Source organism: Theropithecus gelada, chromosome 11 (assembly GCF_003255815.1).
Source record: "Theropithecus gelada isolate Dixy chromosome 11, Tgel_1.0, whole genome shotgun sequence".
In the NCBI taxonomy this organism is placed as follows: domain Eukaryota; kingdom Metazoa; phylum Chordata; class Mammalia; order Primates; family Cercopithecidae; genus Theropithecus; species Theropithecus gelada.
The window spans coordinates 119,542,895-119,569,169 of record NC_037679.1 but is presented as its reverse complement, the minus strand read 5'-3'; the positions used below and the strand labels follow the sequence as shown (position 1 = coordinate 119,569,169).

Here is a 26,275-nt window from a genome sequence, read left to right as displayed (position 1 = left end):
TAGGCAGGTCCCATGATGTTCTGAAAATGATCTTCATAGCATGAGACATGGAGACTCGTGTGGTAGGTGAAGATTAACTCATCAGGGAAGATTTTCAGGGCCTGATGAAAAAAGTAAAACTTCAAAAGTAAGCCACAAGGAAAAGGATTGATTTAGGCTAAGAAGTCAGTTTTATCCTCCCCATTACAAGTTACTAATTTTCTAGGTAACAAGGATACTCCCAACTCTACTCCTAGTGAACTGGCAAAAAACATAATAGGCATCATGGACGTGGGCAAACGGACAAGCTAAACACCCTTGTGGGCATGACTTTGCAGTTTTTACATCTTTCCCTGACATGTTATGTTATTAGTCAACTTAGGGTTCTGTCCGTTTCAGAGTGCTCAGACCTTAAGCATGGGGAATTTAAAAGACTGCATTATTTCTAGATCCTCTTTGTTCATAGGGAAAGTAGCTGACATCTCCTGCCAGCCTGAATTCTCATTAATTCTAGGACTGGGCTGGGCTCTGCTACTCTAGTGAGGTACCTAATAACTAGAGACAGCTGAGAAGGGTTGGAAAAATCTGGAACTTGCAGTAGGCAATTGGAATTGCTAGACTAGAGCTTAGGAGCAATGTACAATCAGAGATTTTAGAGTCAAAAAGATGTAATGGTTGAAGATAAGAAAAGGAGTGAAGTTACTGAAATAGGAAAGGAAAACAAATAGAGAAAAGGCCAAGGACTGGCCAGATGGATTCTCTGAATTTGGAGGAAGACAGGAGGTCGGGGAGTTGGACGAGAATTTAGAGGAGAAAAACAAGAAAGAGTAATATACACAAACAGAGGAGAAAGTGCAAACAGAAGAGGGATCAGTCATGTCAGTGCTGCAGAAAGGAGACTGAGGATTAAAGCCATTAGATGGATCTACTAGGAGGACACTGTGACCCTGAGAGCAGGCGTGACTTATCTGCAAGGGAAGAAAGCATAGCACAATGGGAAATGCCAGTGAGCAGTAAGGAAATAAAGCAGTATACCTGTTTTTTTCCTAAAGTTATCTGGCAGCAGGAAGGAAGGGAGGGAGGGAGGGAGGGAGGGAGGAAATATGCTAGCACAGTAGCTCTGAGGGGTTTTTTGCTTTTTGTTTTGATTTTCAGGTCTTTGTTCTAAGTCTGCAACCTCTAATTTTCCATTGTCTTACTGCCTCTACTTCATGTCATATGGTGTTTTTGTTAGTACTCTCAACTCTCTCCTTTTTTCATTCCTTCCCCTCCTCCCCAGTGTAACCCTGCAGGTTTCAATGTTGTGAGTTTGGATTGTTTGCTGACTGGTATTATCTGTATATGGTCTTCATTTGGCTAGTGACACTATGAAAATGATGGATTTCTGTACACACATAGGTTTCCCCCAACAGGATTTTAATTTATGTTGATGCTTTGGAAATAATATAAAAAACATTCTTGTATGCTATCAAGTCATTTAAATCGTCTTACAAATAGATACAACTTAGCCATTTGCATCAAATAAAATTAAATCACAATACTCTGAATATAATGGAAGGGGAAATACTTTTTCTTTTTAGCACTAAAGGACCTTTCCCATAATGTTCAAATGATTAAAGTTAATAAGACAGATGATTAAATAATAGATATAAATTTTTGAGTACCTAATTTATGTCATATTCTTATAACAATGCTCTTTTTATCTGCATTTTACAGAAGTGATTGAAACCTAGGAAGTTATTTTACATAAGTTCTCATAGCAAATCAATGGAGGATCCCTAACTTGTATTCAAAGGTATCTAGCTCCAAAACCTAGAGGAGGAAACTCTGGTCTCCATTCATGCCACCTCCAGCTTTCCTACCTTTATAAAAATCTGCTTGGTTGAGCTGGGTGTGGTGGCTCATGCCTGTAATCCCAGCACTTTGGGAGGCTGAGGCAGGTGGATCAACTGGAGGCCAGGAGTTCAAGACCAGCCTGGCTAACACAGTGAAACCCCTTCTCTACTAAAAATACAAAAAATTAGCTGGGCGTGGTGGTGGTCACCTGTAATCCCAACTACTTGGGAGGCTGAGGCACAAGAATTGCTTGAACCTGGGAGGCAGAGATTGCAGTTAGCTTTGATTGCACCACTGCACTCCAGCCTGAGCAACAGAGCAAGACTCTGTCTCTAAATAAATGAATATTTTTTGAAAAAGCTGGGCTTGGTGGCTCATGCCTGTAATCCCAGCACTTTGGGAGGCCCAGGAGGGTGGATCACGAGGTCAGGAGACTGAGACTATCCTGGCTAACACGGTGAAATCCCATCTTTACTAAAAATATAAAACATTACCCGGATGTGGTGGCGGGCGCCTGTAGTCTCAGCTATTCAGGAGGCTGAGGCAGGAGAATGGCGTGAACCTGGGAGGCAGAGCTTGCAGTGAGCCGAGATCGCACCACTGCACTCCAGCCTGGGTGACAGAGCGAGACTCCATCTCAAAAAGAAAAAATAAATAAATAAATACAAATAAATAAATAAATAAATAAAAATATTTTTTGAGAAAAGAAATCCCTATGGTAACTGAAGCTAAAAATCATTCAGATCTTTTATTTTTCAGGAATGTCATTTACCTTAATTTCCTAAATAACTAAATTTATTTTTCATTTGCTGAGGTAATTTGTTTCCTATCCTAAGGGGCCAATTTTAAAACTGGTCTACTCAGAACTAGTTATAGAATTTACAGGACCCCTTGTTAAAAACTATTAAGGATTTTAAGGCAGCAGCAACAGATCATTAAACCAAGCATGGGGCTCTGCTGAGCACTGAGCCACCCATGACTGCACAGGTCGCAGGCCCATAAAGTGGGCCCTGGGTATACTTTTAAACATGATTTGTTAAGGCTGCTCAACATTTACTCCATCCTATCTATTCCTAATAACAGCAGAATGAATTTTACTCCTACTGAACTAACGAAGAGGACCTTTCCCTAATATGGAAATGATTGCTTGTAGTATTAATGCACTGCAGAGTCTTTTAAAGAGATTGCCTCTAGAGTCACCAACTGAAGAATGGAGTGGGCTAGCAAAAGTTTCTTTTAGTATCCTATAATTCATCTAATTATTGATCCACTAGGAACAAATACATGGTTACATAATGCATACTGGGAATGCATTCAACTCCTAGGCCTGGTGTTCAAGGCTCTCCACAGTCTGGTCTTCCCTGTCTCTGTGGCTGTACTTGGCACTCCCCACCCATGCCATCTCTTGCCTCAGCCAATTAGTTCATCTTTGCTGTATCTGCTTATACTTTCTGTCCCTGCATTTTGATGCATACCAGAAAAGTACGTACAGCACTGCCTAGCCACTGCATACACTTAACATGTGTATTTGTTGATTGAATGCATGCATAAAGAAATAAGTCAACAAATGCATTCCTTCCTGTTCTCTACTTTTCAAAATTCTGTGCAACCTTTGAGGCCCATTCATATGTCACCTCTTCTATGAAGTCTTCCTAACTAAAACAGTCAAAGTAATTGTTTCCCTGAGTTATTTGAGCTTTTGGAAAAACTATTCCTTTGGTTCTTATCACATTCTGTTATGCACTATATTTATTGTTTTATTCACTGATACTATAGTTTCATCTAAATAATAAATTCCAGAAGACCAAGGAACATGCCTGAAACATGTTTATATATTATAGAGTATCTGTTCAATTGCCTTATAAATGATGGTGCTCAGTATTTTGCAGGGAATGGTATAACAATGATTGAGAATGCAGCCTCTGAAGTCAGACAAAACTGAACTCTGGTCCTGATTCTGCCACTTTATAGCTGTGTGGCTTTGGGCAATTATCTGACTCCTAAAGGCATCAATTGCCTCATTTGTGAAAGGCAGACAATAATACATCATATATTAGGCTGTTCTTGCATTGCTATAAATAAATATCAGAGACTGGGTAATTTATAAATAAAAGAGGTTGAATTGGTTCACGGTTTTGCAGGCTGCACAGAAAGCATGGTACCAGTATCTGCTTCTGGTGAGGGCCTCAGGTAACTTACAATCGTGGTGGAAGGCAAAGCAGGAGCAGGCATCTCACATGGCGAGAGTGGGAGCAAGAGAGCAAGGGAAGGGGTGCTATACACTTTTAAACAATCATGTGAACTAACTGAATGAGAACTTATCACCAAGGAGATGGTGCTAAACCAATCATGAGCGATCTGTCCTTGTGATCCAGTCACCTTCTACCAGACCCTGCCTCTAGCACTAGGGCGGGGACAAATATCCAAACCATATAATTCTGCCCGTGAACTCCCAAATTTCATGTCCATCTCACATTGCAAAACACAATAATCTCTTCCCAACAGTCCCCCAAAGTCTTAACTCATTCCAACAAGTTTAAAGTCCTAAGTCTTATCTGAGACTTGTCTCCTTTGACCTATGAGCCTACAAAATTGAAACAAGTTATTTACTTCCCAGATACAACGGTGGTACCGGCATTGGGTAAACATTCCCATTCCCAAAGGGAAAAGTTGGCCAAAAGAAAGTACCAATAGCCCCATGCAAGTCTGAAACCCAGCAGGGCAGTCATTAAGTTTTAAAGCTCCAAAATAATCTCCTTTGACTCCATGTCCTCCATCCAGGGCACACGGTATAATGGGTGGACTCCTAAGGCCCTGGGCAACTCTGCCTCCATGGCTTTGCAGGGTGAAGCCCCTGCAGCTGCCTTCATGGGTTGGAGTTGAGTGCTTGTGGCTTTACTAGGCACAGAGTGCAAGCTGCAAGTAGCTCTACCATTCTGGGGTCTAGAGGGCATCAGCCCCCTTCCCACAGCTCCACCAGGCAGTGCTTCAATGGGAACGCTGTGTCAGGGCTCCAACCTCACATTTCCCTTGGTGTTGCCCTAATAGAGGTTACTGTGGAAGCTCCTCCCATGTGGCAGGCTTCTAACTGAGTTAGGGGTTAGGCAGAAGTCTAGGAAGCTTTCTGATACATCCTCTGAAATCTAGGTGGAAGTCGCCAAGCCTCCTTTACTTTTGGATTCTGTGCACCTGCAGGCTTAACATCATATGGAAGCTGCCAAGGCATATAGCTTGTGCCCTCTGGAGCAGTGGTCCAAGCTGTATCTGGGGCACTTTGAGCCATGGCTGAAGCTGAAGCTGCAGAAATGAGGGGAGCAGCATCCCCAGGTGATGCAGGGCTTTGGCATTCCAAGCCTGGCCCATTCAACCAGTCTTTCCTCTAGGTCTCTGGGCCTATGATAGGAAGTGCTGCCTCATAGGTCTCTGAAATGCCTTCCAGGCCTTTTCCCTATTGTTTTCGCTGTCAGTACCTGGCTATCTTTTAGTCATACAAATCTCTTTAGCAAGTTGTTGTTCTGCAATCCATCTTGTATTCTTCCCCTGAAAATGGGCTTTTCTTTTCTGCCACATGGCTAGGCTGTGAATTTTCCAAACTTCTAGGCTCTGCTTCTTATTAAAATATATGTTCCAATTTTAAGTCATTTCTTTGCTCTCACATCTGAAAGTAGGATGTCAGAAGCAGCCAGGCAACATATTGACTGTTTTGCTACTTAGAAATTTCTTCCAATAGATACTCTAAGTCATCACTCTTAAGTTCAAACTTCCACGGATCCCTAGGGCATGGACATCATGCAGTCAAGTTCTTTGCTAAGGCATAACAAAGGTGACCTTTGCTCCTGATAAGTCCCTCATTTCCATCTGAGACCTTCTCAGCCTGGACTTTACTGTCCATATCACTATCAGCATTTTGGTCACAACCATTTAAGTGGTCTCTAAGAAGTTACAAACTTTCCTTCATCTTTCTGTCTTCTGAGCCCTCCAAACCCCTCTAACCTCTGCCCATTACCCAGTTCCACAGTTGCTTCTACATTTTCAGGTATCTTTATAGAAACACCCCACTTTTCAGTACCCATTTTCTGTATTAGACCACTCTTATGTTGCTATAAAGAAATACTTAAGACTGGGTAGTTTATAAATAAAAGAAGTTTAAATTGGCTCACAATTCTACAGCCTGTACAGGAAGCATGGTGCTGGCATCTGCTTCTGGTGAGGGCTTCAGGGAACATACAATCATAGTGGAAGGTGACACAGAGTCAGCATGTCACATAGTGAGAGTGGAAGCAAGATGGCAAGGGAGGAGGTGCCACACTCTTTTAAACTACCGGATCTCACGTGAACTAACTAAGCAAGAACTAACTTATCACCAAGGGGATGCTGCTAAACCATTCATGAGGGACAAATCCCCATAATCCCATCACCTCCCACTAGGCCCCTCCTCCAGCACTGGGGATTACAATTCAACACATTTGGAGGGGACAAATATCCAAGCCATGTCACATCATTATAAGGATAAAATGAGATAATATATGTAGAGTATTTAACCCATATAGCAATCACAGTAAATAATAGCCATATAGTAGTGGTGGTAATAGTATTTATTCACCATTGAGTATGGTTGACTCTGAATTGTAGAAGCATTTACTCAGAAAACTAAGGAGAAACAAAAGTAAACAGTACAACAATAAACACTATGAATAATAGAACAGCTGAAGAAAATTACAAAAAATAAACATGTCTAAGTTGTCTGTCTTCTACTGTAGACTACTCCATATCTGACCAAGGGCTCTTAGAGTTCAGATTCCTAACAATGCATGAATTTTCTTACTCCATCTCAGATGTCTGGTCTTTCACATCTTTCTCACACACGTGGTCTCAAACAACACAGTGTCATTTCAGACACTATGTTACCCACCCTGGTGCTCTTTTTCTGTGCCTAGTGAAAGTTGGAGGTGCTCTGCACTTACAAAAGACATAACTCAAACCTCAGGGCCTTAGTATCCTTAGAATTCTCCCAATTTCTTCCTTTCTCTCATTTGCACATTGGGGAGATGTTTGTATTTACCAACCTAAATTTGTTTACACCTCAAATTGTCAAGAGAATAATTAAAACAGCTTCATTTAGTAAATAGCATCATGGAATTCTCAAGAATAATTAAAGTCCACCTTTGGTGAACTGTACCTTTCATTGACACTCATTGCTATCATCAAACAATAATAGGAATGTTCTTCAACAGTGAGCAACCCTAACAGCAAATCCTACTTCAAATTTGTTATATGCGTGGTCACCAGGGAGGAAGAAAAGACAGGGTTGAGGCCTCTCCCTTGCCTGTGTTTTCACACTGGCCTTGGTTGGGCTCAACATAGTCTTATATTTCTGCCTAAAGCCATTGATAGAGCTCATGCTGGCGGGAACGTAAGCTAGTACAACCACTATGGAAAACAGTGTGGAGATTTCTTAAAGAACTAAAAGTAGAACTAGTATTTGATCCAGCAATCCCACTACTGGGTATCTACCCAGAGGAAAAGAAGTCGTTACACAAACAAGATACTTGCACATGCACGTTTATAGCAGCGCAATTGGCAGTTGCAAAAATGTGGAGCCAACCCAAATGGCCATCAATCAACAAGTGGATAAAGAAACTGTGAGATATATATATACACACACACACACACACACACACACGTATATATGTATACACACATGTATATTATTTTATATGTAATATACATATGAGTATATGATTATATGCATAATCATATATATGTGTATGTGTGTATATATATATATATATAAAATGTATGATGGAATACTAGTCAGCCATAAAAAGGAATGAATTAATACTAACGGCATTCACAGTGACCTGGATGAGATTAGAGACTATTATTCTAAGTGAAGTAACTCAGGAATGGAAAAACCAAACATCATATATTCTCACTCATAAGTGGGAGCTAAGCTATGAGGATGCAAAGGCATAAGAATGACACAATGGACTTTGAGGACTCAGGGGAAAAGGGTGGAAAGAGGGTGAGGGATAAAAGACTACAAACTGGGTTCAGTGTATACGGTTCAGATGATGCGTGCACTAAAAATTCACAAATAACCACTAAAGAACTTATAGAACTAAACGTCATCTGTTCCCCAATAACCTATGGAAAAAATCCTTTAAAATACACAAAAAATAGCAGAGACATTCTTAGCCATGGAACAGAACTTAATAGCTTCCTCTTGTCTTCCTGTTATATGAGAAATATGATCTATTTTAAGTCATTGTACTTGGGTTATAAATGAAATCAAGTACCAATGCATTTACATATTTTTTTCTCCTGATTTCTAGTAGATGAGTAATCCCACCCACCTTTCCTCTGTTGATTTTGAAATTGTACATTCATTTTTTTATTCTTTAATTGTTAGTCTTCAATTTTTAGAGAACAATCCACTTAACAATGGGCTAAAACTAGTCAACATCTATACTTTTCTAAATAAACAATAAACTAGAGTGATTTTGTCTAAAAAATAAATAAAATAAAATAAAATGAACTAAATAAGGCACCAGGGACCAATCCTGGAGAAACAGAGATATATGACTTTTCAGACAAAGAATTCAAAATGCTGTGTTGAGGAAACTCAAAGAAATTCAAGATAACACAGAAGTAATTTAGAATTCTATCAGATAAACTTAACAAATATATTGAAATAATTAAAAATCAAGCAGAAATTCCACAGCTGAAAAATGCAACTGGTGTACTGAACAATGGATTGGAGTCTTCCAACAGCAGAATTGATCAGTCAGAAGAAAGAATTAGTGATCTTGGAGCCAAGCTATTTGAAAATACACTGTCAGAAGAGACAGAAGAAAAAAAGAATAAAAAACAATAAAGTACACTTATAGGAACTAGAAAATAGACTTGAAAGAGCAATTCTAAGAGTTATTGGCCTCAAAGAGGAGGTAGAGAAAGAGATAGGGGTAGAAAGTTTATTCAAAGGGATAATTAAAAAGGACTTCCAAACCCTAGAGAAAGATAGCAATATGCAAGTACAAGAAGGTTATAGAACACCAAGCAGATTTAACTCAAAGAAGACTACCTCAAGGTATTTAATAATCAAACTCCCAAAGGTCAAGGACAAAGAAAGAATCCTAAAAGCAGTAAGAGAAAAGAAATAACCTACAATGGAGCTCCAATATATCTGGCAGCAGACTTTTCAGTGTAAACCTTACAGGCCAGGATAGAGTGGCATAACATATTTAAAATGCTGAAGAGAAAAACAACAACAAAAATGTTTATACTAGAATAGTATATCCAGCAAAAATATTCTTCAAACATGAAGGAGAAATAAAGACTTTTTCAGACAATCAGAAGCTGAGGGATTTCAACACCAGATCTGTCCTACAAGACATGCTAAAAGGAGAACTTCAATCAGAAAGAAAAAGGATATTGATGAGCAAAAGGAAGTCATCTGAAGATACAAAACTCACTGGTAATAGTAAATGCACAGAAAAACACAGAACTTTATAACACCGTAACAGTGGTGTTTAAGCTACTCTTACTTAGAAGGACTAAAGGATGAACCGATCCAAAATAATAACTATAACAACTTTTCATGACACAGACAGTACAATAAGATATAAACAGAAACAACAAAATGTGAAAAAGTTGGGGATGAAGTTAAGGCACAGAGTCTTTATTAGTTGTCTTTTTGCTTGTTAGGTTGTTTATACAACAGCGTTAAGTTGTTATCATCTTAAAATAATAGGTTATAAGATAGTATTTGCAAGCCTCATGATAACCTCAAAACAAAAAAACAGATAATGGATACACAAAAAATAAAAAGCAAGAAACTAAATCATATCACCAGAGAAAATAATCTTCACTAAAAGGAAGACAGAAAGAAAAGAAAGAAGAAAGAGAAGACCACACACACACACACACACACACACACACACACACACACACACACACACGCAAAACCACATAAAATGGCAGAAGTCAGTTCTTAGTTATAAATAATAATAGTGAATGCAAATGGACTAAACTCTTGAATCAAAAGACATAGAGTGGCTGAAACACACTTCATGTATAAAAACATACATCGACTAAAAATAAAGGGATGGAAAAAGATATTCCATGCCAATGGAAACAAGAGAAGAGCAGGCAGAGCTATACTTATCTCAGAAAAAATAGATTTCAAGACAAAATCTATAAGAAGAGACAAAGAAGGTCACTATATAATGATAAAGGGGTCAATTCAGCAAGAGGTTATAACAGTTTAAAATATATATGTGCCCAACACTGAAGCACCCAGATATATAAAGCAATATTATTAGAGATAAAGAGAGAGATAGACTCCAATACAATAATAGCTGGAGACTTCACCCCACTTTCAACAGTGGACAGAACTTCCAGACATAAAATCAACAATTAAACATCAGACTTAATATACACCATAGACCAGAAGGATCTAATAAATATTTACAGAACATTTCACCCAATGGCTGCACAATACACATTCTTTTCCTCAGCACATGGATCATTCTCAAGGATAGATCATATGTTGAGTCACAAAACAAATCTTAAAACATCAAAAAAATTGAAATAATGTCTAGCATCTTCTCTGATCACAACAGAATAAAACTATAAATCAAGCTGGGCATGGTGGCTCATATATGTAATCCCAGCACTTTGGGAGGCTGAGGCAGGTGGATCACAAGGTCAGAAGTTCTAGATCAGCCTGGCCAACAGGGTGAAACACCATCTCTGCTAAAAATACATAAATTAGTTGGGCATGGTGGTAGGCACCTGTAATCCCAGTTACTTGGTAGGCTGAGGCAGGAGAATTTCTTGAACCTGGAAGGCAGAGGTTGCAGTGAGCCAAGATTGTGCCACTGGCCTCCAGCCTGGGTAACAGAGCAAGACGCTTTCTTAAAAAGAAAAAAAAAAAAACACTATAAGTCAATGACTAGAGAAATTTTGGAAATTACACAAATACACATGATATTGTTAGGCTCTGTGTCCCCACCCAAATCTCAGCTTGAATTGTAATAATCTCCACGTGTTGTGGGAGGGACTCAGTGGGAAGTAGTTGAATCATGGAGGTGGGTTTTTCCCATGCTGTTCTTGTGATAGTGAATAAGTCTCATGAGATCTGATGGTTTTATAAAGGGAGTTCCCCTGCACATGCTGTCTTGCCTGCCACCATGTAAGACAACCTTTGCCATTCCTTTGTCTTCTGCTATGATTGTGAGGCCTCCCCAGCCATGTGGAAATGTGAGGCCATTAAACATGTTTCCTTTATAAATTACCCAGTGTCAGGTATGTCTTTATTAGCAGCATGAGAACAGACTAATACAACATAGAAATTAAACAATATGCTCCTGAATGTCCAGTGGGTCAACAAATTAAAAGGAAAATTGAAAAAATTCTTGAAACAAATAATGGAAACACATATACCAAAACCTATGGAATATAGCAAAAGCAGCACTAAGAGGGAATTTTTTAGCTACAAGTGCCTACATCAAAAAAAGAAGAAAAATTTCAAGTAAGAGTTCTGATGATGCATCTTAAGAACTAGAAAAGTAAGAGCAGACCAAATCCAAAATTAGTAGAAGAAATAATAAAGATCAGAGCAGAAACAAATGAAATTGAAATGAAAACAATACAAAAGATCAATAAAACAAAAAGTTGGTTTTTTGAAAAGTTAAACGAAATTGACAAACCTTTAGCCAGACTAAGAATAAAAGAGAAGATCCAAATAAATAAAGTCAGAGATGAAAAGGAGACATTACAACTTATACTGATCTTTCTCACTCTTAATCGGTGCTTCTCTCATAGGCTAAAATTTTTACTTATTTTAACCAGGGTTCCTAGGGGGCGCTAGTGTTCCATAAGCTAGAGAATCAATATTTGGCCTTTATGTTGAATAATGACTGCCTTTATCCTGTTTGCAGAGGGAATAAAAGCTAATGAATAGAATTTCTCAATTCAAATTGTTCTCCAATAATGTTTTATAGGCTTTGGCTCCAGGCTACTTTTCTGCTACAGATTGCCCATATGTGACAGAAGAAAATGAAACCGCAAATTTATATCAATAGGAAACCTCAAAATTAACCATTTACTCTTGGTTCAACCATTTGTTGGGTGTTATTTTATTTCAAGACAATTGGGCTCATGGTTGTGACTTCGTAAGGTAGATTAAAAGTGTATAGGTGAAATAAAAAATGTATTGGTTTATATTTTTTTTAAAAATTACTATAGAGACTATAGTGTTCTGCAAATAAGAGCAAATGTTATGAATCTCCGTCTCCTGAACAAGTCTGAGGTGTCCTGACTTGACTTGGAAAAATAAGTGCTACATTCCTCTAAAGAGTATGAATAGAAAAGATTTACGGACAAAGGCTACTCCTAAAATACTTGTAATGTGTCAAGTTATTAGACAGTTGTTTTGAACTATTGCTAAAATTAGCATGTCTAAGGATTCAAACCAGTGTTTGAGACTCAGCCTAGAAATGCAGATCTAAGACCTTAGTATTGTTTTTCAACAGGGTTTTGTGATTGGGAAGCCCCATGAAGATTACTTTGAATAAACTGTCTGAAACTTGAAACTTCCAGTACATGTCCTCTAGCCTCTCTTTAAATACCCCTAGTAGGACCTTAATGTGACTCTAACTTCAAGGTAAAATAATAGCATCTGTGTCTGAGGCTATTATCACACGTGGATCTGTGTAAAAGAAATGAATTGACTGAGTACATTTTTGGACTAGCAAAGGGCTTTATAATAGGAATTTATACTATTTTTATGTGGGTATAAATATGAAATTGAATTCCTACAATTGCATTCCAAACTCTTTTAATCTTAGATAATGGAACATGACATAGTGTTTAAAACTGTAATTCTGAACTGATGATTACTCAACTACATATTACCCATGGCCTGAGAAGGGAAGAAAATTATCTTTATATATGCTGCCTTCATTCACGCAAGAAATTTTATTTGTATTACCAATTTAATAAAATCTCTTGCTGTGCAAATCTTCTCCACAGGTGGAGGCAGAGAACTAAAACATATAAAGCCAGTTCTTTGTGTTCTTCAACTCTTTAAAAATTGTGTATATGTAATATTTTGTCTGTTTTTTAAATTTAAGAATATGGGATTTTGCCACTTTTAATTTTTTCTTAAGGTAGAAATCTCACAACATGAAACAAAGATACAACATACCAGAATCTCTGGGACACATTTAAAGCAGTGTGTAGAGGGAACTTTATAGCACTAAATGCCCACAAGAGAAAGCAGGAAAGATCTAATATTGACACGCTAACATCACAATTAAAAGAACTAGAGAAGCAAGAGCAAACACATTCAAAAGCTAGCAGAAGGCAAGAAATAAGTAAGATCAGAGCAGAACTGAAGGAGATAGAGACACAAAAAAATCCTTCAAAAATCAATGAATCCAGGAGCTGGTTTTTGGAAAAGATCAACAAAATTGATAGACCACTAGCAAGACTGATAAAGAAGAAAAGAGACAAGAATCAAATAGACGCAATAAAAATGATAAAGGGGATATCACCATCGACCGCACAGAAATACAAACTACCATCAGAGAATACTATAAACACCTCTATGCAAATAAACTAGAAAACCTAAAATAAGTAGATAAATTCCTGGAACCTAGAAGAAATGGATAAATTATTGGACACATACACTCTCCCAAGACTAAACCAGGAAGAAGTTGAATCCCTGAATAGACCAATAACAGGCTCTGAAATTGAGGCAATAATTAATAGCCTGCCAACCAAAAAAAGTCCAGGACCAGACGGATTCACAGTCGAATTCTACCAGAGGTACAAGGAGGAGCTGGTACCATTCCTTCTGAAACTATTCCAATCAATAGAAAAAGAGGGAATCCTCCCTAACTCATTTCATGAGGCCAACATCATCCTGGTACCAAAGCCTGGCAGAGACACACACAAAAAAGACATTTTTAGGCCAATATCCCTGATGAACATCGATGCCAAAATCCTCAATAAAATACTGGCAAACCGAATCCAGCAGCACATCAAAAAGCTCATCCACCATGATCAAGTGGGCTTCATCCCTGGGATGCAAGGCTGGTTCAACATATACAAATCAATAAACGTAATCCAGCATATAAACAGAACCAAAGACTAAAACCACGTGATTATCTCAATAGATGCAGAAAAGGCCTTTGACAAAATTCAACAGCCCTTCATGCTAAAAACTCTCAATAAATTCGGTATTGATGGAACGTATCTCAAAATAAGAGCTGTTTATGACAAACCCGCAACCAATATCATACTAAATGGGCAAAAACTGGAAGCATTTCCCTTGAAAACTGGCACAAGACAGGGATGCCTTCTCTCACCACTCCTATTCAATACAGTGTTGGAAGTTCTGGCCAGGGCAATCAGGCTAGAGAAAGAAATAAAGGGTATTCAATTAGGAAAAGAGGAAGTCAAATTGTCACTGTTTGCAGATGACATGATTGTATATTTAGAAAACCCCATCATCTCAGCCCAAAATCTCCTTAAGCTGATAAGCACCTTCAGCAAAGTCTCTGGATACAAAATCAATGTGCAAAAATCACAAGCATTCTTATTCACCGATAACAGGCAAACAAAGAGCCAAATCATGGGTGAACTCCCATTCACAATTGCTTCAAAGAGAACAAAATACCTAAGAATCCAACTTATAAGGGATGTGAAGGACCTCTTCAAGGAGAACGACAAACCACTGCTCAGTGAAATAAAAGAGGACACAAACAAATGGAAGAACATTCCATGCTCATGGATAGGAAGAATCAATATTGTGAAAATGACCATACTGCCCAAGGTAATTTATAGATTCAATGCCATCCCCATCAAGCTAACAATGACTTTCTTCACAGAATTGGAAAAAACTACTTTAAAATTCATATGGAACCAAAAAAGAGCCCTCATTGCCAAGATAATCCTAAGCCGAAAGAACAAAGCTGGAGGCATCATGCTACCTGACTTTACACTACAAGGCTACAGTAACCAAAACAGCATGGTACTGGTACCAAAACAGAGATATAGACCAATGGAACAGAATAGAACCCTCAGATATAATACCACACATCTACAACCATCTGATCTTTGACAAACCTAACAAAAACAAGAAATGGGGAAAGGATTTCCTATTTAGTAAATAGTGCTGGGAAAACTGGCTAGCCACATGTAGGAAGCTGAAAATGGATCCCTTCCTTACACTTTACACAAAAATTAATTCAACATGGATTAAAGACTTAAATGTTAGACCTAAAACCATAAAAACCCTAGAAGGAAACCGAGGCAATATCATTCAGGACATAGGCATGGGCAAGGACTTCATGACTAAAACACCAAAAGCAATGGCAACAAAAGCCAAAATTGACAAATGGGATCTAATTAAACTAAAGAGCGTCTGCACAGCAAAAGAAACTACCATCACAGTGAACAGGCAACCTACCGAGTGGGAGAAAAGTTTTGCAATCTACTCATCTGACAAAGGGCTAACATCCAGAATCTACAAAGAATTTAAACAAATTTACAAGAAAAAATCAAACAACCCTATCAAAAAGTGGGCAAAGGATATGAACAGACACTTCTCAAAAGAAGACATTTATGCAGCCAACAGACACATGAAAAAATGCTCATCATCACCCGGCATCACAGAAATGCAAATCAAAACCACAATGAGATGCCATCTCACACCAGTTAGAATGACGATCATTAAAAAGTCAGGAAACAGATGCTGGAGAGGATGTGGAGAAATAGGAACACTTTTACACGATTGATGGGAGTGTAAAGTAGTTCAACCATTATGGAAGACAGTGTGGCGATTCCTCAAGGATCCAGAACTAGAAATACCATTTGACCCAGTGATCCCATTACTGGGTATACACCCAAAGGATTATAAATCCTGCTACTATAAAGGCACATGCAAATGTATGTTTCTTGTGGCAGTATTCATAACAGCAAAGACTTGGAATCAACCCAAATGTCCATCAATGATAGACTGGATTAAGGAAGTGTGGCACATAGGCCCGGCGCGGTGGCTCAAGCCTGTAATCCCAGCACTTTGGGAGGCCGAGACGGGCAGGTCACGAGGTCAGGAGATCGAGACCATCCTGGCTAACACGGTGAAACCCTGTCTCTACTAAAAAATACAAAAAATTAGCCGGGCGAGGTGGCGGGCTCCTGTAGTCCCAGCTACTCGGGAGGCTGAGGCAGGAGAATGGCGTGAACCCGGGAGGCGGAGCTTGCAGTGAGCTGAGATCCGGCCACTGCACTCCAGCCTGGGCGACACAGCGAGACTCCGTCTTAAAAAAAAAAAAAAAAAAAAAGAAACGGTGGCACATATACACCATGGAATACTATGCAGCCATAAAAAAGGATTGGTTCATGTCCTTTGTAGGGACATGGATGAAGCTGGAAACCATCATTCTCAGCAAACTATCCCAAGAACAGAAAACCAAACACCGCATGTTCTCACTCATAGGTGGGAATTGAGCAATGAGAACACTTGGACACAGGGTGGGGAACATCACACACTGGGGCCTGTTGTGGGGTGGGGGAAGTGGGAAGGGATAGCATTAGGAGATACATCTAACGTGAATAACGAGTTAATGGGTGCAGCACAACAACATGGCACATGTGTACATATGTAACGAACCTGCACGTTGTGCACATGTACCCTAGAACTTAAAGAATAATAAAAAAATAATAATAGAAAGAAAAATGTCTGGTATGGGGAATAAATATTGAAACACTCACAAATTTAAAGCCTTCAGAAGTTTTTCTCAGCTGACAGAATTTTATTTGTCCAAAAGATGCTGGAAAATATGAGCAGGCTCTCTGATAAAACCAATGAGGTCATAATGACTTTATGCTAATGTATGCAGTTCAAGTAGAGAAAGTTTTAATAGCTAGAAAACCATCCAGACTGGTACAGGTAGGGAGACTGGGAGAGTGACAAGAAATGACAAGCCCATTTTTAATTCTTTACTAAAAGTAAGTAAAAATTTATAAATTTTCTGATGCTGTATTTACATAATTGGCCCATAATGTTCATAAGGAATTTTGCTACATCTCTGAGATGGAGGAAATGCAGTCACACGTTTACTTTCCTTTAACTTACCTTATGTGTTATACGTCTTGACTTTTTCTTTTCGACTTTTTAAAAGTTACTTTATTATCTTTAAAAATCATTTTCGAATCTATGTTAGAAGATATTTTAGTATTATTTCTGAAAGCAGGCATTATTCATGGTACCTAGCCAGTTTTTAAGAAATAGTAGAATCTTATTAACTATTTTTAATAAACTCACTCATCCAGTAATCATCATTTATATATCTTATTCGTGTATATAATCATGTACTTTCATATTTGTTAATTTTATTGTCATACTATCATTATCATGAAACATTAAGTGTGAGTGTTTTACACAGAATAGAAACCGAATTAAGTGCTTTCTTCTAAATCATACTGCTGGCAAAACTAGGCGAAGAATTTAGGTGTTCTGGTTTTGATTTTACTATTTCTACCAATAGGCTTCTTTTTGCATTGAAGTTTTATGGTTTCTATTCTTGCTGCCTAGCTGTTTCCATGTGCTCGAAGTATTTGTCAAGAAAGAGAGAGAAGGAAAAAAAAAAAAGAAGAAAAGAGTTGTGATTAATTTCCCCAGTATGTACATACTGGCCTTGACTCTTAGAAATACAAAACAAGATATCAATAATTTTGGTGGCAAAGTCTGGTAGAAGATATGGCTCTCCTAAGAGCAAATTACTTTATTTAATGTCTGCAAACTGTAAAGAAGGTACAGCATCAACATAGTAATTGTTCAGAAACTGGAACTTGGTTACTATGGAGACATTACCTCATAGTTCTAAGAGGCAGTGTTGGCCAGATGCAACAACTGTAGTCATAAAGGTCTCTTTGCAAAGTTACTGCCCTGTCTCTCAAGCTGCTTCCAGTGAACGTTACACACCTTCACCGTGGTTTGTCTGATATCCTTAGCCAAGATCAGGATTGGCTATGTTGGTACTTACATATCCTCATGAGAATTCTGGTTCTGGTGCTAGTTTGGTAAAGAAATTATTAAACCTGGTTGATGTTTGAAGGTAGTTGGATTAACAGGTGAGGTCACTTTGGAAACAAAAATCTGCCTTGAACCTCAGCGATATTCATCATCTGATGTTATGATCTGCTTTCCTAGGAAAGAAAAGAGACTTCTCTTCTAGTCAAGATGAAAGATACATGAGACATTCAGGAAGCTCTGGAGGCAAATGCAGAATAAAGTCTATGAACAGGAAGATAAGATGGAGAAACAAGAACAGTGAGCCTGCATAGATGCGACAAAAGCAGAGTTAGAGCTGAGTTATAGAGGAGGAATGATGGCATGCTTGACTGCTTTTGTTTTAATACCTTATGAACCAGTTAGAATTAGAATACATCTCACAAATTTTCTAGAAATAAAGGACTGTAGCATGCAACTAGTTCCACAACTACTGTTTTATAAGGTTCTAGTCCTTGAGAAGTATAAAAATCCACCTGGACAGATCTCCACAGTATAAGACCTAGCTGAGATTCCAAAGTTCCCATTTAATATGTTAAGGCAATTTACAGAAATAGTTTCTTTCTAGAACTATTTTACAGAACTGGGGACAAAAAAAAAAATTACCAGAATATTGGTTTTGGAAATGTCTGTGAGAATGTTATATAAAATTATAATCACTGTTTTTACATTTAATATAAATCATTCATCAACTAAAGCATTACCATTGGTTTTCCAATGTTTTCTTTAAAATTGACTTATTGAGTACACATAATTTAATGCTATTGTTACTTTGGACCTAAAAGTCCTATGTTGATTGTTCAGTCCAAGTCCATTTTTAAACATTTATTCTTAGAGGTCCTCTGAGAAATGATTGTCATCAATATGATCAATGCAGTGTCTCCCAAAGTAGCATGGAAATGCTGGACTTAAGCTTTTGTAACTGCCCCTGGTTTAATGTTAATCAATTACAGAAGGAGTGAGAAACCAAGAAGGGGCTTAGAAAATTACTTATGCTTAAGGAAAAGTTAACTTAGCACTGAGAAAAATCTCTCATCTTCCAAAAGAAGACTAATAAGTAGGCAAGTGGAAGGTTCAGATGATGGGCTGTATCACACGAGTTTGTTCCTGAAATGCCTCAGCTCTTCCAAAGATGTGTGCAGCCATTAGAAATTTCTTATTCGGCCAGGCATAGTGGCTCATGCCTGTTAATTCCAGCAATTTGGGAGGCCAAGGCAAAAGAATCACTTGGGGCCAGGAGTATTAGAGACCAGCCTGGGCGACATAGAAACACCACATGCCTACACAATTTTTTTTCAAAATTAGCAGGCATGGTGCCATGCACCTGTAGTCTCAGCACATGGGAGGCTGAGGTGGGAGGATCACTTGAACCCAGGAGTTGGTGGTTGCAGTGAACTATGATTGTACCACTGTACTCCAAACTGGATGACAGAGCAAGACCCTGTCTCATTAAAAAAAAAAAAAAAGAAAGAAAGAAAAGAAAAATTTCTTATTCACCTACCAAAATAAGAATACCCTATAGCTCCAGGACAGGTTTCTGTGATTGCAAAGATTTTGTTAAGGCTTCTTGGGAATCTTTTGTGGAATTAAATTTATTTTAAAGTGCTATTGTTTTACTAGAGGAAAAAAAATTGAGATCTTATAAAATGAACATACTGAAAAGAATAGCCAGTCTGTTATGAAGCCCAGATGTAAGGAATGTTGAAAGAGAAAAGCATTTATCTGCTGTTGTAGTCAATGTCAGGGAGAAGTCCTGTCTTACAATCCTGTCTCATGTTGAACAAAGATGAAATATCTATAATCTGACAATTTACCTCTACAGTCATACTCAATAGTGTATCTTCATAGGTTAAAGCTTTTCTGACAAATATGAATTCTTGGAGTGTCAGCAGGATGTTAAGTGCACGTGCTTATTAACTAGTAATAATGACATTTTCAAAGCCTAGTAATCATGATATTTTCAAAGCCAATGCCATTTAATTATTTTAAAAATTTGCCTGAGATGTCTGTGCCCTCTGAGAGGCACATTAAGAGCAGTCTAGCTTTGAATACAAAACTCTCCAGGTATAAGATTTCTGATAAAGGAACTTTCACATTGTAGAACAAAATGATTGTGAATACCTCTTGGTAAACAAAGAGACATTGAGGGTGACCGCAGCAAGATGGCAGAGTAGGAAACTCCAGGCCCTCATTCTCCTATAAGGACCTGAAAGAAAAACATGTAGAGGCTGGCTAAAATCACTTTATAAGAGCTCTGGGAAATAGATCAAAACAGAGATAATTCATGGAGACAAAATAATTAGTTCCAGACTTATAGTGGATAGATATGTGGACCCCAGAAAGGGGATGGTTGAACTGGCCATTTGTCTCATTTTTCAGAGAAATAATGGGTTTGGATTCAAGGACTTTGTTCACAATTTAAGCACTGAACATGCATGCATACACACATGCACCCCCAAAAATTGCTTTGAGGTCACTGGGAAGAGCCTCAATGTGACTCATAAAATGAAATGTCCTAAGTCTTTTCAGGATTCATGTCAATGAAGTGTTGTTTAACTTGTAAAATAATTGTACTGAAGCTTATGAACCTTGTTCAAATGATTGTGCACTAGTTAACAAATGCTTTTATAGTTATAAAAGAAAGGAAATCTTTGTTCATGGTAAGATTCACTTAGTATGTACTAAAAATAGTACGTGAAAATGATCTTTTTTCTCTCTCTTTTCTGTCATTCCCTCCAATACACATACACATACACAAACATGTACAGTTTATTTGAAGGCAGACATTCACTAAACAATCTTAATATAGAAAAGGTAGTTAAGCAGCAACAGGAATTAAAGGAAAAGCATAAAGGAAACAATGATATATTAAACCAGAATTATAATCATGATTTTATGGTAATGGAAATGGGAAATATGATAAATGATCAAAGTGGAGGTATTAATGGCTTATAAAGTCTCAACTTAGAGTAAAAAACTACATTTAAAAGCCTGGAAGGAGATGGTAAAATGTCTTGTTGGTGGTATTGTAATGATTAGTATTATCTTTTTTCTACTTACACATTTTCAGAACCATCTACAATAGAAATTTGTTAATTTTCAAATATTTTAAAGCATATAATAAATTTATAATAAAGTGTTTTATTTAGATTGTTAGAACGAGAAATACAAGATGTTATTATGCTTGTGTTGGATGCATATTACCTTTGAAAAGCAGAATTCTGGGTAATAATGATAGCCCATGCTTCTTTTATTAACAGCCAGTTTTACTTTCTTATTTATTTGTTTTGTTTATTATATTTTTTGTACACAGAAGAGAAGACAAACTTGGAACTCCCCCAGTATATTCTTTAGTACATTTTTCCCCAAAGATGGTGGGTTCGGTTGCCACAACACTGCCATTGTCATCTTCATTATCCAGTGGAATGCCTCTTGGTTACCATCTGTCTAGTCCTCAGATTAGTGGAGTAACTATATCAACAACTGGACAATTGACTTCTAAAGCTACTGCAGGTAGCTGTTCCCGAATGGAAAACAGTTTGGGTAAGCAAAATATGAACCCCATATTTTTAGAGTACTTTTAAAGCACGTATTTCAATAGATTGCATATATGACTCTCAGCCAGAATGATGTTTTCTTATTAGTCCCCCAAAATGCTAACTTCTTAGCATCTTATGAAAAGTAACTTAACTATGGTCATCACTGATCCTAGAACTGGGGTGTTAAATTCAGGCCACATACATGCATGTGCCAAATATATCATCCTTATAATTAAGATATCTTGAGTTATCATGATGGTTCATGAGTTGACTGCTAACATACATTAGAATTGCTAGATTAAAAATTCCAATGTATAGCATTAACTGCCCTTTCTCTGAACACTGCCAGAAGGATTAAGCCATATCTTGTGTACTTTGTGCCTTTAGGAGATGTATGGCTTAAGTAAGGAATAGACAGATAGATGAGACAAAGATGTAACATAAAGTAGGTATAAAATAATGGAGAGAAAGTGGTAAAACAATAAGGAGAACTTGAAGGAGAGGAAAATGAAAACAGTACTATGATCAGAAAAAGTAAAGTTTTGACTGTTATCAACAATGTGCTCAGCAATACCCATGCTCTAGGGTGTTTGTTTCTCACCATGATTAGGGAAGTTTGAGGGTATGTTTTTGTGGTTTACTGAAAACACTATCATCCTTTAAAACACAGGACCTACTGTTTTTCTACAATGTTAGGCATCAGGTAGAGTACTTAACATCTCAGCATCTCATTTTCCACCACTGCAAAACGGAGATTAAAATAGAAATGTCACAGGGCTATCCTAAGGATTAAATTTTATGAAAATTACCTAGCACATAATAAATACTCAATAAACATTAGTTGTTCATCTGAACATACCTGTAATCACCTTCTTTTAAAATAGACTAGATTTGGAGTTTGTGTTTCAATTGCCAATCAACTAACAAGTTTCAAAACTGGTAGCAAAAATAGTCCAGTGACTATCTGATGCCTCCATTATCCTCTACCATTCTGTACTCATTTACAGTCTGGCTGCCCCTCATCTATATTTCATTTTGTTTCTGATATTTTAAAAAAATCTTTGATGCGGGTTATATAGGGTTTTTTTCTCCTGCCATTATGGTCATATTCCCTATGTTTCATTTTTTGTATGACAAGTATAACATTTCCCAAGAAACCTCCTAAGTTTACACTGACCTTTAGGATGACTAAAACCCACATACTGAAAATGTAAATACAAATTTTAGATCTGGGAAGAAAAGATTTTGTGTCATTCATCATTATATCATCATGGCATATGTTCTATATTTGGGTTAAACTTTGGCTCCTTGCAATGGGGCAAAAAAATGAAATACAGTGGCTTCCCCTTACAGTATGGGAGCTGAATTGGGATGTAGTCTTCTCCTTCCATTACTGTAGATTCCACTTCTCTAGATAGATGTCTAGGTTCACTGAGATTTGTTGCACTTGATTCATTGCCATCTTTTGTTCTAGACAAAATAACAGCTGGGACCAAAGTTAATGTGTCTTCTTTTCTCTTGAAATAGCAAGGCCTTTATTTCTCGAGATGAGCTGTTAAGAAAGATGCTGTATATTATCCTTTCCCAAAGGAATTTAAGGATTAAGGAAGTACTCAACTGAGAATGAATTAATGTAATTCCAAATGTTTCTTTTTTTCTCAACAAAATACTTTGAGGAATCTTCTTTAAGAACGATGATTTTATTCCTTTATATCGTTCACCTTGTTTTGGTTCTGCTAAAGATGTAACATTCAAACTCTAGATTGTCTTAATCCTTTGAGGATTTTGGACCAAGAGTCACATTAACCAAAACTCTGTACTGTAATAATAGCTATCATTTATTAGCAGATAAATATTAAATATTATGCTAGACACCTACATGATCTCCAGCTCTCTTATCTCCTTACACAAAGGAGTGATATCTTTATTTTATGTTCAGGAAAATGGAAACATGGAAAATTTACATCACTTGGCTTAGTAAATGGCAGAACTGAAATATAATTACAAGTCTGTCTAAATGCAAGACTCATTGTTCTTTCCACTTCATCACGATGCATCTTTGTAGTGTAACTCTCTTTGCGGATGTATTATTAGATTTGTCCAGAATGGCTCTTTATGTTTAAAATTATGAAACCTATTTTGTATTTGAATCAAAGTAGTGAGGATTTAAAAGAGCAAACTTCTAATAGGACACTAGAATCTGATTAAGCATTACTTTATCTTTCTAATAAAGTATTTTAATTAAATAGAGGAAGTTTATGTCTTTACCTGACAAAAGTACTAACCATTGTAGGAAAGGATTCATATGAGGTTTTAATTTATGGGTGGCCATTTGGGAATTTTAGCATACAAGAAGTAGAATAAGGCTATATTTATATGTAACATATCTAAATTTGACAGAATCAGATGTTTTTCCTATTTAAAAATTGATGATGCGTCTAGTACAACTAAATAATCAGTTAAATAGTCATTATACTAATGATATAATTTATTGTTTAAGATAACTGAAATAATCTCTAGGAATTGAAGATGTCACTATAAATATCCACTTACTGATTATTTTATGGATTTTTGTTTAAAGCTTCCAACTATTCTTATTAAGTGTGATAGTGATATTAAAATGTAAAAATATAATTTTGTAGAAGCAGAGAATAAAGATAATGGCTTTGGATCCTTTTAATGTCATTTTATTTACTTCTCTCCTGGTTACTTATTTATTTGGTTTATTTGAAAGATGCCGGCCCCTTCTTGGTTCCAAAGAAACAGGATGAATCACCCATGATTGGGGATGGAGAAGATTATTTCCTTTCTCTGTTTGGTGATTCAAAGAAACTTATAGCACACTCAAAGCACACTCAGAAAACTTTAAAATACTTTTCTATGATTCTTGAAGAAGTTGGCCAATTTACCGCCAGGTACGTATTTTATTTGAACTACTTAATATCTTCTGTCAGGGTAGGACCAATAAGTCAGCAGAAAATAAAGTTCTAATCTGTAGTTATATGCATTATTTTATCTAAACAATACTCAGTTCGTTGAAATGTAACTGTTTCATCTTCTGAGCAATTAAAATAAATTGATAAAATGGTCTAAAGAACCAAACAAAAAATGTGAATTCTTCAAAGATGCCAGAGTAAACAGTGCTAAGTAATCTTTACTAATAGGGTCAACTCAATTATTCAAGACACTTTTTTATTGTTGTCGAATCATTTAGATGGATCTAATATATATATTTTCTTCTAGTAGCTCTTGAGTTCAAGACAGAAGGAGAAAGATAAATTTTTACTTCATTGATCCATTTTTATGACTGTTAGTATCTATGCAAAAAGAAATTGATCAGGAAGAAAGTTGATATTAGGACTAAAATAAAAGAGTTATGATCTATTCATTTATATTAATATAACACTGCCTTATTTATTACGTGAACAATATGAATTTGAAATGCTAGTAATAAGCATATGTTGATAGAAGTCATTAGATGGCTAAAAGAAATCAGAGTTGAGGGTCAGATATGAAGGAAATTTTCTCTCCCTTTATGCCATGTTTCCTAAAATCAATCACCCATGCCCTATTACAATTTAACAGTGGAGAATACCTAAGCATTTGCTCTACTATCTAAAAACACCTCATCAGATCCTTCATTCAGTACCTACTATGTTAAAATTATGAGCAGTTTAGGACAAAATAAAATGTTTAAAGCTTCTGTTAAAATGCAATCCTATTAAAAATGGTGGTGTAGGAGCAAGCTGTCTTCAGTCCCTATCCAGCCACCCCAGAAAACAAAAACAAATATACAGTGCCAAGATTATCATTATCATCAGCAGTACCTCAGAACTCAAATATGAGGATGAGAGAATTCCTGAGGCCACAGAGAAGTGAAAAACACTCATATAATAATTAAGCTCTCCAGAGGTCAAGGACAAAGAGAAGAACCTAAAAGCTGCAAGAGAAAAGAATATGTCTAGCAACAGACTTCTCAGTGGAAACCAGGTAGGTCAGGAGGGAATGAGACAATGTTTTTAATGTGTTAAAACCCTGCTATCCAAGAATAGTGTATCCAACCAAGCCATATTTCAAATATGAAGAGATAAAATCTTTCCCAAACAAAAGCTAAGAGAATTCACCACCACCAGACCTATCTTATAAGCAATGCTAAAGAGAGTTCTTCAATCTGAAAGAAAAAAACACTAATGCTCAAAAAGAAAACACTTGAAAGTATAAAATCTCTGGTAAAATTAAGTACATGGAAAAACCCAGAATTGTAATTGTGGTATACAATCCACTCATTACTCTAGTGTGAATCCCAAAAGACAAATCTATCAAAAACAGTAATAGCTATAGCAATCTGCTAAAAGATAGGCAGTATAAAAATATGTAAATGGAGGAAACTAACAGTCAAAATATAGAAGGATGGTGTTCTAATCTAGAGATTTTTTGTTTCTATTCTTTCTTTCTATTCTTTCCTTCGTGCTTTAAGTGTTCATCTCTTTAACTTGTCATAGCTGTAAGATGTTTTTTGTAAACTTCGTGTAACCACAATGCAAAAACCTATAATAGATTCACAAAAAATAAAAAGCAATGAATTAAAATATACTACCAAAGAAAATTACTTAACCACAAAAGAATATAGTAATAAAGGACAAAAGGAAGAGACGAGTTATAAAACAACCCCAAAACAAGAAATAAGTTCTTCTTATCACTAATAATACTGAATGTAAATGGACTCGATTCTCAAATTAAAAGGCATAGAGTGGCTTAGGGATAAGGAAACAAAATCCAGCTGTATGCTGCCTACAAGAAGCCCACTTCACCTACAAAGGCACACAGACTGAAA

At 36.9% G+C, this 26,275-nt stretch overlaps 1 protein-coding gene across 5 annotated transcripts in view; it reads left to right on the top strand.

Annotated features, from left to right (window-relative positions):
• Window positions 1-26,275, top strand: part of LMNTD1 (lamin tail domain containing 1) — a 157,764-nt gene that overhangs the window by 84,009 nt on the left and 47,480 nt on the right. For 3 of the 5 annotated variants that reach the window (XM_025402595.1, XM_025402594.1, XM_025402593.1), the window contains 2 exons: window positions 21,216-21,445; window positions 24,176-24,356. In XM_025402595.1, the coding sequence (XP_025258380.1) occupies window positions 21,274-21,445; window positions 24,176-24,356 (353 nt within the window). In that variant the 5' untranslated portion in view covers window positions 21,216-21,273. Of the gene's footprint in view, window positions 1-17,747; window positions 17,965-18,043; window positions 18,164-21,215; window positions 21,446-24,175; window positions 24,357-26,275 lie in introns of those variants that run through there. The other 2 variants (XM_025402596.1, XM_025402597.1) reach the window with 2 other exon arrangements.